The sequence below is a fragment of the Chiloscyllium plagiosum genome, unplaced genomic scaffold, assembly GCF_037043375.1.
Source record: "Chiloscyllium plagiosum isolate Xiang-an unplaced genomic scaffold, Cpla_swu_hap1 HiC_scaffold_10, whole genome shotgun sequence".
NCBI lineage: Eukaryota > Metazoa > Chordata > Chondrichthyes > Orectolobiformes > Hemiscylliidae > Chiloscyllium > Chiloscyllium plagiosum.
Window position 1 is genome coordinate 72,931,643 of NW_028270148.1, and position 15,925 is coordinate 72,947,567.

General features: G+C 40.6%; 1 protein-coding gene across 1 annotated transcript in view; it reads left to right on the forward strand.

Annotated features, from left to right (window-relative positions):
* tiam2b (TIAM Rac1 associated GEF 2b) overlaps nt 1–15,925 on the forward strand; it is a 243,392-nt gene that overhangs the window by 119,925 nt on the left and 107,542 nt on the right. Inside the window, exons 9-11 of the mRNA XM_043696135.2 lie at nt 3,501–3,579; nt 10,495–10,587; nt 12,235–12,480. Of these exons, the coding sequence (XP_043552070.2) occupies nt 3,501–3,579; nt 10,495–10,587; nt 12,235–12,480 (418 nt within the window). The remainder of the gene's footprint in view (nt 1–3,500; nt 3,580–10,494; nt 10,588–12,234; nt 12,481–15,925) is intronic.

Consider the following 15,925-nt stretch of genomic DNA (forward strand, 5'->3'; position numbering starts at 1 on the left):
TCTCTTTGGGCTCTGTTCCTACGTATCCTTTAATCTTTAACCCCTTCCTCCCAACCCTCTCTTTTGCACGTAAACTGACATTTTCCTACATACAATCAATTCTGAGGCAGGGTCACCAGATCTGAAACATTAACTCTGATTTTTCTTCAGATGCTGCCAGACCTGCTGAGCTTTTCCAACAACTTCTGTGTTTGTTTTGATTTACAGCATCTGCAGTTCTTTTGGTTTTTGTTTGGTAATCAGCCAGGTTGCGTTTGTTCTGTTTTTTATGTATACGATATGCCTGAGCAATGTTCTACATTATTGTGTAAATGTCACTGTTGTAACCATACCGGAACAGCTTGACTACGAGTGCAGCAAGTTCTGGAGCACATATCTCTGTACTATTGCCAGGATGTTGTCAAGGACCAAAGCTTTCGTATGGAGAGAATCAAATTATGAATCAAAGACTGGCATCTGCTGAGCACTTAGAGTCATAGAGATGTACAGCATGGAAACAGACCCTTCAGTCCAACTTGTCCATACCAACCAGATATTTTTTAGATTAGATTACTTAGTGTGGAAACCTTCGGCCCAACAAGTCCACACTGACCCGCCGAAGCGCACCCACCCAGACCCATTCCCCTACATTTACCCCTGCACCTAACACTACGGGCAATTTAGCATGGCCAATTCACCTAACCTGCACATTTTTTTTGGACTGTGGGAAGAAACCGGAGCACCCGAAGGAAACCCACGCAGACGCTGGGAGAATGTGCAAACTCCACACAGACAGTCACCTGAGGTGGGAATTGAACCCGGGTCTCTGGCGTTGTGAGGCTGTGAGGCAGCAGTGCTAACCATTGTGCCACCTTGCCGCCCACCGTGGCCCAGTGGCAGCACCTGGCCCATATCCCTCAAAATCCTTCTTATTCATATACCCATCCAGATGCCTTTTAACTGTTGCAATTGTACCAGCCTCCACCATTTCATCTGCCAGACCATTGCACACACGTACCACCCTCTACATGAAAAGGTTACCCCTTAGGTCTCTTTTATATCTTTCCCCCCTCACCCTAAATCTATGTCCTCTAGTTCTGGCCTCCCCCACCCCAGGGAAAAGACCTTGTCTATTTACCCTATCCATGCTCCTCATAATTTTATAAACTTCTATGAGGTCACCCCTCAGCCTCCGATGCTCCAGGGAAAACAGCCCCAGCCTATTCAACCTCTCCCGATAGCTCAAATCCTCTAACCCTGGCAATATCCTTGTAAATCTTCTCTGGACGCTTTCAAGTTTCATAACATCTTTCCGATAGGAAGGAAACCAGAATTACATGCAATGTTCCAAAAGTGGCCTAACCAATGTCCTGTACAGCTGCAACATGATCTCCCAACTCCTAAATTCAGTACTCTGAGCAATTAGGGAAAGTATACCAAACGCCGTCTTCACTATCCTATCTACCTGCAACTCCAAGGTCTCTTTGTTTAGCAACATTCCCTAGGACCTTACCATTAAGTGTATAAGTCCTGCTAAGATTTGCTTTCCCAAAATGCAGACCTCACATTTATCTGAATTAAACTCCATCTGCCTGTCCTCAGTCCATTGGCCCATCTGATCAAGATCCCATTGTAATCCGAGGTAACCTTCTTCGCTGTCCACTACACCTTCCAATTTTGGTGTTATCTGCAAACTTACGAACTATACCTCTTATGCTCACATCCAAATCATTTATATAAAATGATGAAAAGTAGTGGACCCAGTACCAATCCTTGTGGCACTCCGTTAGTCACAGGCCTCCAGTCTGAAAAACAACTTTCCACCACCACCCTCTGTCTTCTACCTTTTGAGCCAGTTCTGTTCTGGGCGAAGATTTTTGCATTCGCAAAAGCATCTTCTTTTGCATTGACGTGATGATTCCCCCATCTTTGGGGATATTTGTGGAACCACTACCTCCAGTGAGTTGTTTAATTATCATCCACCATTCATGACTAGATAAAGCAATACTGGAGAGCTTAAATCTGATATGCTGGTTTTGGAATCAGTTGTCTGTCAGTTGCTGCATATGTTGGTAAGAATTGGGAATATGCCAGGCCAGAAGTCTGTAGATTATGTTGCAGTATGATTTTGCTGATGATGGCCCATGGCGCACAATGAATGCACATGGTTGAAAATATTATCAGTGTTAAGATGGAACCTCATCTCAACAAGAAGTCTGCAGTGGTCACTCTTACTGATACTATCATGGACAGTTGCCTCTACAATAGGCAGACTAGTGAGGATGAGGTCCCTCCTTGGTTCCCTTACCACCTAGCACAGACTCAAATTCCAGCAGTTATGTCCTCTATCACTTGACCATCTTGATGAGTAGTGGTCCTACTGAGCCATTCTTGGTGAACATTGAAGTTTTGACCCACAGTGCATCCTGTGCCCTTGCCACCCTCAGTGCTTCCTCTGAGTGTTGATAAATTAGTGCTGTTCCACATTGATCTGCTGAGGGAAGATATTCTACAATAATTAGCAGGGGATTTTCTTTCCCATGACACTTCATTGTATCTGGAGTCAATGCTGAGAGCCTCCAAAGCAACTGTCTCTCATCTGTATGCTATTAAGCTGCCACTTCTGCTGGGTCTACCTTGCCGGTTGGATAGGATAGTGATGCTGGTGTGTCTGGGAGTTTGTGACATATGATTCCATGAGTATGATGATTTCAGGCTATTGCTTGGTTAATCTGAAATACAGCTGTCCCAATTTTCACACTAGTTCACAAGATGTTAGTAAGGGGACTTTGCAGGGTTATTGGGGTTGTGTTTGCCACTGTCATTTCCCATGCTTAGGTTGATCGGCAGCTTCCTTCTCTAAAGGAGATTAGTACATAATAATTAAGTATTTTATCATTATTAAAACTTTGATTTCAGATTTTGAAAATTAAATTCAAATCCCATTACCTGAGTTTTAAACCCAGTTCCTCGAGCATTACCTATGTCTCTGGATTACTAGTCCAACAACAATACAACCAGGGCATCACATCCTCCTAAATTAGGCTTGCAGTGCACGTATTTGAGAATACGGATGTGGCAGATGAGTTTCATATGCTACAGACATGTGCAGAAATATAATGATGGTGGAAGAGTGCAATTTGCATTTATTTCTAAATATGCATCTAAAAACATTGTAAAATAAAAATCAGGTTAAAAATAAAACATGGATAAAATGATCTTTTAAGGACATCAACCAGGTTGATTTTTCAAACAATTGATAGTGGTTTCATAGTCATCATTAGACTCTTAATTTTAGGTTTTTATTGCATTCACACCACAATCTGCCATGATGAATTTGTATCTAGATCCCCAGAATGTTCTTTGGATTAATAGTAGAGCAGTAATACCATTAGGCCATCATGTTCCCTGTATTTGTAGATTGGACATCCCTAACATCTTACAAGAGATTTTAGCCTGTAGCCATCTATTGCCTAAATTTCATGATAGTGTCTCTCTCTCTCTCTCTCTCTTTGGTGCAGATATTTGATGAAATAGAAATCACCATGATGAATATTTACCACTTACACCTTGAGAGGAATGGATCTGGAACTGCCTTTGGTAAGTGGTTAAGATTATGATCGGTACTTTGTCAACTTTTCTTACAATTTATTTTAAGCAACATTCAGCAGCTCTCTTGTACTATTGTCTTGCACTTAGGACTTCTGTTTCATGGTACTTCAATGTTCTAACATTACTGCAAACCATGTCCCATTTTTCAGTTTGTGAATCAATGAATTAAATAACTGGAAATGGTCTATGTTTTAACCCCCTAACTCTGTGGTCAAGAAATCTACAGCAGCAGACTTTTGAGATTTTATTTATAAAATGATTGTTTATGTTCAGAAATACTAAAGCTGAAAAAATTAATGCTTTTTTTAAAAAAAAATCAGCCATGGGATATGGGCATTGCTGGCTGGCCAGCATTTATTGCCCAGCCCTGATTGCCGTTCAGAAGGTGGTGAGCTACTTCTTCAATTCACTGCAGTCCATTTGGTTAGGTAAACCCACAATGCCAGGGAATTCCAGGATTTTGACCCAGCAACAGTGAAGGAATGGCGACATATTTCCAAGTCAGGATAGTGAGTGGCTTGGAGTGGAACTTGGTGGGAGTGGTGTTTCCATGTATCTGTTACCCTTGTTCTTCTAGACTGTAGTGGTTGTGGGTTGGTAAGGTGCTGTATTAGGAACCTTTTAGTGAATTTCTGCAGAAGATGGGACTTCATGCACTGATTTCTTCATACAAATGAGCACACTCAAGAAATGTTTGTGCGGTACTTTAACAACTTAAGTAAAAGGGAAATGTTAATGTTTCACTTACTTACTTAAAGCTGCAGTTCACACAATTTAGTTAGAGGAAAAAATACTGCAGTGGCTAGAAGAACACAGCAAGTCAAGCGGCATCAAGAGATAGAGAAGTCAATTTTTGGGTACAACCATTCTTCAGGACTGGTGATGGGGGGGTGAGGGGAGTTGCAGATAAAGGGGGTAGGGCATGAGGGTTTTGGGTGGGGAAAGAGGTGGAGTAGCGAGGTAGTGATAGGTAAACACAGATAGCTGGTACAATGTGGTTGGTTGATTGGAAGGAAGGAAGGGTCAGTAAGTGGACTGGAAGGGAGCGGGAGGGGCTGGAAAGGGAGTCAGGGATGGGAAGGGAGGTTATTTGAAATTGGAGAACTCCATGAACCTCTGTCTCACCTGGAAGAACTATTTGGGGCCTTGGATGGAGGTGAGGGAATGATGTGCTGGCAGGTTTTGCACCAGGAAGGAAATGTACCAGAGTGGTGGGGAGAGTGGTGCGAACCACGGTAGGGGCCCTTGTGAAAGGCAGAGGGGATGGAGAGGGGGAGATGTTCTTGGTGGTGAGGTCTGGTTGGAATTGGCAGAAGTGTTTAACAATGATACGTTGGATGCAGAGACTGGTTGGGGTACAAGGTGAGGACAAAGGGGACCCTGTCATTATTATATTTGGAAGGGGGTGGGGTTTAGAGCAGTGGAGCATGAAATGGAGAGGCAGTGGAGGGCTGTCTGGATGATGGAGGGGGAAAGCACATTGTTCAAAATAGGTGGACATCTGGGATGCTTGGGAGTGGAATGTCTCCTTGTCCAAACAGATGAAATGGAAGAATTGGGAAAACAGGATGGAGTTCTTGGAGGATAATGGGTGGGAAGAGGTGTAGTTTTTAGATTAGATTAGATTAGATTAGATTACTTACAGTGTGGAAACAGGCCCTTCGGCCCAACAAGTCCACACCGACCCGCCGAAGCGCAACCCACCCATACCCCTACCTTTACCCCTTTAACCTAACACTACGGGCAATTTAGCATGGCCAATTCACCTGACCCGCACATCTTTGGACTGTGGGAGGAAACCGGAGCACCCGGAGGAAACCCACGCAGACACGGGGAGAATGTGCAAACTCCACACAGTCAGTCGCCTGAGTCGGGAATTGAACCCGCTGTGAGGCAGCTGTGAGGCAGCAGTGCTAACCACTGGGCCACCGTGCCCTGCTGGTAGTGGTAGTCTGGTTCTGGTAGTTGTGGGAGTCTGAGAGTTTATAATAAATGTATGTCTGTAGACTGTCACCAGAGATGGAAACAAAGAGGTCAAGAAAGGGGAGGGAGGTGTCCGAAATTGACTATGTGAATTTAAAGGCAGGGTGGAAGTTGTTGACAAAGTCAATGAACTGCTCTAGTTCAACCTGGGTGCAGGATGCAGCACTGACACCATCATTGACGTACATAATCTTGGCGAAAGTGAGGACTGCAGATGCTGGAGATTAGAATCGAAAGTGTGGTGCTGGAAGGCAAAAGCCTGATGAAGGGCCTTTGCCCAAAAAGTCGATTCTCCTGCTCCTCGGATGCTGCCTGACCTGCACATGATTTAGTCTACTGCATTCGCTGCACTCAATGTGGTCTCAATAACATTGGGGAAATAAAGTGTAGATTGGGTGACCACATTGCAGAACACCTACATTCTGACTTTAAAAGATCCTGTGCTTCCAGTTGCCTGTCACTTCACCGCACCACCCTCTTGCCTGGCCAACACCTCTGTCAACACCTCTGTTTGTGGTGCTCCAGTAAAGTTCAGCTCAAGCTGGAAGAACAGCATCTCATTTCTCGCCTGGGGACCCTGCAGCCACCTTGACTCAATATTGAGTTCAACAACTTTAGGGTTTGAGCTCTCTGATGTCCTTAGTCCAAACCCCACAATCAGGCCTTGTTATCGTATTGTCCAATATTACATGCACCCCATTATTAGCCTCTAACAGTCCCCATTAATATTTATTCACCACCTAGCTAGATCATTATCCACCTCTTTGTCTATCCAAATGTGTTCCCTCTTTGGTCTTTATCCTGACCTATCGTTTACTCCTTATCCCTTCCTCTCGCCCTATCCTCTGCATATAAACTGACATTTCCTTAGCCACTATCGGTTCTGAGGAAAGGTTACTCAACCTGAAACACTTACTCTGATTTCTCTCCACAGATGCTGCCAGACCTGCTGAGCTTTTCCAGCAATTTTTGTATTCGTTTCCTGTAACTGAACAACTCCTTTTTTGAATGGAGCAGTTCCGTTTCCTCTATTTTAGTCTGAGCCTTTCTAAAAGCTAGCGAATTTTCAAAAAATTAACTCCAGTGCATCTACTGGTTAGGCACCTCTTTTTTTAAGACCCTAGGGTGAAATTCATCATGACGTGGGACATTGTCAGTGCACAGCTCTATCCATTTGTTCAGTACATTTACCTGATGATTTTCAGTTCCTCTCTGCCTTCCATCTCCAGATTTACAGCTCCTGTTGGAAAGTTGATGTATGTTTTTCAGTGAAGACAGGCAAAATATTCAGTTATATCATCTGCCATTTCCATGTTATCTAAAATAAACTGTCCAGTCTCTCTTTTTTTGTTAAAGAGGACCAACTTCATTTTACCTCCTTTTTCTTTTTAATTACTTGTAGAAACTCTTGTTATCTATTTTCTTTACAACTAGCATCCTTTCATGCTATTTCTTTCTCCTGATTAATCCTTTAGTTGTCCTGTGCTGTTCTTTAGATTTTGACATTCATCTTTGCATAATTGTTTCTTCAGACAGAGTGGTTGACAGGGATTGTCTGCCTGGTTGAGCTTGTTCCCACTTTGAACTTAATTTGTCTCACTTTCTTCAATTCTGTGGGTACCCAGTTTCACTTTGCAAGGTGCAAATCTCTTACTCTGGTATCTAGACATATGCATCAGATTCTGCTTCCTGCTGTCATTCTGAACTGGAAACATTCATTTTGCTTCCAATTTCTTTTTTGATTTCCCACTTTAATGGCTTCCTGTATTACGTTGTCATGATCAGTTAACTTATCCATCCTACAGCCCTCACCTTCAACCAAATGAGTAGTGAGGACTTCAGACTTTTTGACCAATTGCAAAAGCTGAGGTCTTGCACCCCTGTCTTCTGGATCCCCTTACCTGCCTCGTGAGTCACATGCTCCTTGACCACTGACCCAATTTGAAGATCCCATCCTAATAGATATGACAGCCGTCTGGTGCAAAATATCCTGGTAAATTATTTTTTCTGCCATTGATGTATTGTGTTGTCTGTAGTTCAACTCCTGCTCATAAAATGGAGCTGAAGCTGTCAATCTGTTCATTTACTGCAGCCACTGACATTTGAGAGCACCCAAATTCTACAATTGTGACACAAATTGCTATTTTAATGTGTTTTATCCACTGTTTAAGTAACTTATTCAAGTTATCCATTTCTTTTTCTGATATATTATTAAACCTATCAAGATCACTTGTACTATTTAAACACTTAGGAATAGAACAGACTAATTAGCCTCATCCTCTGCAGTAGAATAAGCACCAACTACTCGCAGGTTCAAAGAAACGTAAAGGAGTTCATTCCTCTCCTAACTCCCTTACTCACTAAATTGCTAGCATTCTTTCCAAGTTGTCTCTAATTCTATGCTACAGTTGAGCAATGGAAAACCAAATTTTAGTTGGTTGGCTAAACTTCCGCTTTAGCCCAGATGTTGTTACCTTTGTTTCTCTTCATACTGCGTTTATTATTTAAAGATTCAAAAGGACAAGATATGACTGTTCTAACACGTGACTCCTCACAACTGTAGTGTCTTTGCCAATTACAATAGTGTTCTTAGATTGATATGTCACCTTATGCTTTGATTTCTGGTTTACTGTCCCATGTATCATGACATCAACTTTGAGTTTTTTTAAAAAAGTGTAATTGCCCTGCGTGCCTGAATTGGCCATTGACCCTGATGCACGCAGATGAATTTGTGAAATGTTGGTGCTGTGGAAACCTTTAGAGGGCAAGGATGAATCTTTTGCTGTGTTGGTGGTAACTTAGTATAATTACATGGGGAATAGGAGGATAATTTTAGAAGTTAATGTAGAAGGGTTTAATTCCACAATCTGTGAGTGGGATATGAATGGTACTTGGATAATTTACAATGCATATAGAGTAATACGCAAAAGTAGGGTAAGTTTTTCAAGTATTGGGGTATTTTATCGGAAGTATGCATGTAATATAAAGGAGACACTGAATGGAATTTGTCATCTTTTGAGGCTTGTTGCTGGTTTCATTCGCTTCCAAGTGACAACCCTGCCTCTTTGTGTGTGCATTTCCCTTGCATTGCTTAGAGGTGACATTTGAACCATTCAAAGCCTTAAAACAAATACTACTTTCCTTCAAAGGCACATTCAATCCAGAAATATCGTCCTGGTGTTTTTCAGGGTATGCATTATCTTTTAAGCTAGAATGCGCCTTTCGTTCTTGGACAAACTAATCAGTGTCTTGGTATAAAAGTAGAAAGTGCTGAAAAATAATTTAGATTTGGCAAGATCTGTGGAGAGAAAAACAGAGTTAATGTTTTGAGTTCAATATAACTCTTTTATGGGGTGTTATCTCTTGTGTCCAGGCAAATACTTATTCCTTATTTAATAGCACTGCAAAATCCAGATTATCTGGTCATTCTCTCACTGTTGTTCATGAGCTGCTTGTGTGCAAATTGGCTGTCACAGCAAACAACTTAATTGAACAAAACAGTTTATGACATCCTGTGATTGAGAGAGGCACAAAGTAATTACAAGTCCCTTCTTCTCCTTTTTAATTACTCCTTTTAAGTTTATATGTAACTTTCACATGTTTAAATCTGATCATCTTTAATCTTTCCCAGTTCTGATGAGAGTCATCAATCTGTGTTAATTCTGTTTCTGTAGAGAGTGTGGTGATAATCCAACAGTTAATGAAAGTTGCAATGTACATTAGGAAAAAGAATACAGTGGAATTAAATTTAAAGCTGTAAAACTAATGAATACTCAAGGCTCCTTTTTGATAGCACCTCCCAAACCTCCAACCTCTACGACATGGAAGGACAAGGGGAGCAGATATATGGGAACAACATACCTGAAGGTTCCCCTCAGAGCCACAATTCTGACTTGAAACTGTATTACCCAAACCACCCCCCAAAATCGTGTCACTGGGTCAAAATCCTGGAATTCCCACCATAATAGTCTCTGTCCACAATATCAAGTATCTGGCTGCTGGAGGCATGCTTGAGCTGGGGGTGGGTGGAAGGAAAAGTACCCCAATGGTGAGTACCCCAACAGGTTATTAGCAGGAGTTAACTCAGGCTGTGGTCATGCCCATCATCCAGGCATGATGTGCGAGTAAACCAGGCAATGCAGCAATACATCTAAATGAAATGGAGGATTAAAGGTTAAAAATCTATTGTGAATAAAATTTGCTAAATAAATTCTATCACACAAATGTTTCTTTTGGAGCCACAATCTTACAGTTCAATCCGACCATACTAATTCTCCATCAAACTCCCTTTCCTTGCCAGCTTGGCAGGACACTCATGAGACTATTCCTTTCAGGCCTGCTGGAAATATACCTACAGGGGCCTACCAGTTTGAGCTGTTACCAAGCTCCAGCCCCTACATCACTGAATCTGAGGACTGCACTCTTCTACAAACAACACTAAAATCCTGGAATTCCCTCCCTAATGACATTTGGGATTTACTTATACGAAATGGATTGTAGCAGTTCATAAATGCAAATCGCCACCATCACCTCAAGTGCAGCTCGGGATGGAGAGTAAGTGCTTGTCCAGCTAGTGACTCCCACATCCTGCGATGAATGAAAACAACTTTGCTGTATTTGCAAGGACTTTCTGGCTTGTATCCTGAAAGTTAATGATAATGCTTCACATTTTAAAAAAAAAAATATTTTGTTTTAGTGTGGAATGTAACAGCAAGTTGAAACAGCTTACAAATATCTGCAACTCAATACAATAAATTTTTGTGGTTTGCAGTGTTGCTTTTTTTTTGTAATTAATAGGTTCTTTTGTGTAAGATTGTGCACTTAACTCCAAATATTTATCATTTTTGGAACTAAAGCACCAACTTTGGCACAAAATTTCTTTGGTAAAAAAGATTTACTTTCTTTGCTTCACCCTTGAAGGTTTTGCAGTTGCTGGACAGGTTGATGGAAAGCAGCACAACAATTCTTTGTTTGTGAGTGATGTTCTTCCTGATGGTCTCGCCTATAGAGAAGGTACGATTACTTTTAAAAAGATCTTATGCTCGCTGAAGTAGCGGGTTTTAGCATTAATGTAACACTCCATTTTACCATCCAGCGTCTGAACCTTTAATGGTTATCCTGCAATCCTTGCAAAAATAACAGTTTGGTTTCTGAGTGCGGACAATATTGCTCTTGACTGGTTTTCTCATAGTGGAGTAGTATGCAGAAGCTCATTGTCCAGGTTTCTATATACAGTACATATTGGTTGAGCATCAAAGAGCTATATATAGATGCTGCACACTCATTGTTTAGGTAATTTTTTTGAATGCCTTGCTAATTATCATACTGTTTATCCAACAATTCTGCATTAGCAAAGATTTTCTTCCAGTTAAATTTTGGGAAAACTGGAATCCTTGCTTTCATTCCCCCTCGGAGTTCCATCCCTAAATCTAATAATGATCTGAGATCAAGCAAGCCTGTTTGTAACATTGGTGTCACATTTGTTCTCAAGGGGAGCTTCTGACCTCATGTTCATGCTATTACTAAGAACATCTATTTCCACCTCCTTCGCATCACCCAACTTCGCACAAGTCTCAGCTTGCCTTCTGCTGAAACCCTCATTTATGCCTTTGTTACTTCTAGACTCAATTATTCCAGTGCATATCCGCCTGGCCTCCTACATTCTACCCTCCATAAATCTAAGGTAATTCAAAATTCTGATCCCTGTTTTAACTTGCATCAATTCCTGTTCATCTGTCACTTCTGTGCTCACGGACTTACATTGGTTCCCATTCAAGCAAAGTGTTGACTTTAAAATTCTTGTTGTTTTCAAATTCCTCCATAGTCTTATAATACTTTACCTCTGTAATCTCTGCCAGCCCTTTATTCTGCTGAGAATCTGCACTGCTCCAGTTCTGGCCTATTGGACTTTTCCAATTGTCATAGATCTAATATTGGTAGCTATGTCTTCAGCTTAATTGGAAGCTCTGGAATGCCCTCCCTATAACTGTCCACTCTTCTAGCTTGTTTTGCTTTTGTAAAACATTCCTCTTTAATTGAGCTTTTAGTCATCTGACCTCGTGTATATGGCTTCTGTTGTACTTTGTTTTGTAATGCTTTCATTAAAGATACTATATCAGTGAGATAGTATTAGGGTCTAGGGGCATGTTGGTAATGTCCCTACCTCTACACAGAATGTAAACGACCCATATGTCCAGAGTAGATGGGACGATGTTTCTGAATGGGTTGATTAAAACTATTTATAAATAAAGTAGCTTGTTCAATCAACTTTTCCTGTGAGGGTACCTAGTTCAGGCGATACCATATAGTGTTGTGTCAGGCACCTGATATTCCTGTGGCATTTAAATGGGACATTAGGAAACTTAACAAAAATACGTTTCAACAAATCGGTTCCATGTGCTTGTGTAAAATTTCTGTTTGCTATTTTAACAAACTATAGTGTTTAATGATTTATGACACATTTATATGAGCTAATAATCCTGGTAAAATTAATGATTTCATTCATCTAGATTAAATGTTTTTTTAAAGCTGAGGAGGGAAATTTGAAGTAAAAGTAGAATATGGTAGTTCAGCTAACATTCAGAAGTTGAGGGTAAATTTGCAGCTTGGGAGAGGAGACTTCCTTTAACATTGTTACTGTTCCTGTTTTCTTTCCGTTAGGTGCAAGAGTGGGAGATGAGATCTTGATTATAAATGGTGAAATGGTTGCTAATCTACACCATGCACAAATTGAATCGTTATTTGCAGAGAACCACTTAATACTGACTATCAGAAGGTTCTCATTAGATTGCAACCAAATGCCAACAGACTACAGCGATTCACTAAACCACATGATGTCCCCGCCTCCTTCTGACCAATCAAAATTGCTGGTTGAGTTTATTGACAACCTTCTTCCTGTCCCTTCCGGTGAGTTCTGGGTTTCTTTGTAATTACAAAACTGTGTCATGTTTTTAGAGAAGTCATGGTGTATTTTCTCTTTAAAAACAAATGTGACTTTTTTTTTCAGATGGCAGATGATTCAGAGCTCACCCTGAAATCTAAACATCAGCTTTGTGACCTTTGTTTATCTGGTTTAAATCTCCTGAATTGTTGTTGATAAGACACTTTGAATTGTTTTGCCGTTTGTTCCTCTGAGTCTCGGAGATACTTATAGAAGAAATTTTCTACGTGCATTTCTAGAGTAGTGCAGGAACTAATGCTGTAATCTTTCATCGTGAGGCACTATGGATTTTGGAATGTGGCATCAGTGAGCAATAAACAAACTTCATTAGCTGGAAATGACTGGATACATAAACATAGACTATTAAAATTGAAAATATTGATTTTCAAGTACAGCACAGCAATACAGTTTGACTAAATTGATGCCTGTTTATTTCATAATTTGCTACTGAAGAGTTAAATAGTTTCTTTCCTTTAGCTTTTGATCTTGTATGTGCTATTTATTTTGGTGCCTTTTGCAGTGTCACTTGTGATATGACCGATAGGGTGATGCGACTTGGCATGTCTTTGCGCTGATTAGAAAGGAGGTTTTGTGTGAGGAATTGAAAATATAAATGACCAGTGGTACACACTCAAATATGAAGGACATCTAGAACATCAAACTTAGTTTTCAATCTTGGGGAGAGGAATACCATTCATCCCATTGAGTGCATAGTGGCTCACTGTAAGGCAATCTGGTCAGTTTTGTTCCCTGATTGTAGCTCTAAAATTTTATTTTCCTCAAGTGACCATCCAGTTTCCTTAAATATTTGGATCGTCTTTGGCAAAGTTCTCCATAAATATTGCCTGCTCCTTTAAGAAAGTTTATGATGTTGGACCGCCAGAAGATTCATCAAGTTCTACATTTCTATAAACTGACAACACCAGTGTTGAGAAGTGTAAATGAGAATGGAATTCCTCAGATCCAGGTGAGGGCGGTGACTACCTAGTGGAACTATCGTTGGGCTGTTAATCTAGAGACCTAGATAATGTTTAGAGGACCTGAGTTAGAATCCTGTCACGATGGTAGAATTTGAATTCATCAAAAAAATCTGTAATTAAGAATCTAATGATAACCATGAATCCATTGTTGATCATTAGTGAACCAGGTAGGTTTTTCCAATGTGCTTTAGAGAAGGAAACTGCCATCCTCACCTTGTCTGGTCTACATGTGATTCCAGATCCACAGCAATGTGGTTGACTCTTAACTACCTTTTGGACAATTCGGCATGAGCAATAAATGCTGGCCTACTAAGCAACACCCTCGTCCCATGAATAAGTAAACAGAAAACACACAGGACATTTAATGTATTTATGCATCTTATGACATTTCACAGGAGCACTGTCAAATGAAATTTAATACAAAAACACATTTGACAAATGCTCGCCAAAAGATATGTGCCATATACAGTGGCTTGAAGAAGGTGGAGACATAAACAATAAGACGTAGGGGCAGAAGTAGGCCACTTAACCCATTGACTCTGCTCTACCATTCAATGGGATCATGGCTGATCTGATAATCTTTAACTCCAGTTTATTTCCATAACCCTTGATTTCCTTAATGATTTGTTTTAGATTGCATATACTTAACAGCTCGGCCCCAACAGCCCTCCTTAGTAAAGAAAGTCATAAATCGATACTTTCTGCAAGAATAATGTCTTTCTTATCTCTGTTTCAAATCAACCACTTTTATTTTGAGATTATGCCCTCTAGTCCCAGACTCCCCCCATTGGGGAGCAACCTTTGAGTCTGCCATGTCAAGCCTCCTGATAATCCTATATGTTCCAATAAGATCACTCATTTTTTTCCTAAAGTTGAAACTTTATTGCTGGAACAGCACAGCAGGTCAGGCAGCATCCAGGGAACAGGAGATTCGACGTTACGGGCACAGGCCCTTCTTCAGGAATGAGAAGAAGGGCCTGTGCCCGAAACGTCGAATCTCCTGTTCCCTGGATGCTGCCTGACCTGCTGTGCTGTTCCAGCAATAAAGTTTCAACTTTGATCTCCAGCATCTGCAGACCTCACTTTCTCCATTTTTTTCTAAACTCTAATGAGCACAAACCTAAGTGACACAACCTTCCCTCAAGAAAATGCCTTTATATTTGCAATCAACTCAGTGAATCGCTGTACTTTCTCCAGTGCCAGTTTGTCTTTCTTTGCCTAAGGGAACCAAAATGATCAAAGTATTCCTGCTGTGGTCTGATTAGTAACTTACACAGTTTTAACAAGTTGTTCCTATTGTTATACTCCATTCTATCTGAAGTAAAGGTCAACATTCAACAATTTATTTTCCCTATTGCCCCACTGATTGTTTAATAGGGATGTTGAGTCTTTTTGACCTGAAATGGTACTATTAAGTCAGGGATGAGTAAAAGGTCCAAATCTGAGACACACAAAGATTGGTTGGAGTTAAGTGGTAGCAAATGTTACCAAGATGGAGGAAGAATGTAGCCATAGAGAGATTTGCAGACAGGGATGAAAATGTTAATATTAAACTGGCAGTGAACATGGGACAGCCATCACAAGGGTTGATAAGTGAATGGGAATTGGTGAGAGTTCAAATACCCCCTATAAAGGTCAGAATAAGGTCAGGTTTATGGAGAATGCAATATAGGAAGGTGCTCAGAGGAATTGGGTCTAGAGTTAACAAAGGTATGGATGAGATCAACAACAGATAAACTAACCTGGTGACCTGGCAATATTTGAGGTTGAATAGGCTGTTTTTACAATTGAATGTATTTGGATTGAGTGTTCAACAGTTAGACATTGAAACTAGGAAATAGTATTATGATGAAGTTGAAATTTATTAGTGTGTGTATTTTGGTGTCATTTGATAGAGTTCTGGGTTGAGTGTGTGGGTTTGTGTGTGTTTGAAGTTGACATTTGGCTTTTGAGAAAAGAGCTACAATACCCATAATTCAATGTGAGATGGTTATTCATAGTTCCTAAGGAATTGCCAAGAGGGCTTAGGGAGAGAACATAATTGTTTGAGAGAAGCATGTATCAAGCTGAGAAATTTTTGGCAGAGTAATAAGCTAATTATGTTAGTACATTCTACTCCTGCGACAATTCAAAATCCCTCCTTAATGTCCCTGGAGACCTTACTTTAGGTATGATTTTATTTTCCTTAGGTTACTTAGCCTAAACATTCTCAGTTAAATCAAAGTGTAGCTACTTATTTAAAAATATATGCTTCTCTAATTTACAGCAATTTGTAGACAGTCCCTAACAGCAATTTCATCTCAGCGAAATTAATTTTCCTGGGCTGTCACTTATTGTAGTGATTGGAAGGAAGTCATCCAGGTGGACCTCATAGAATGAGCTCCTTAACCGGGGCTGTTAACCTGGTCCAATCAGGGAGTCCTGGCTGAAA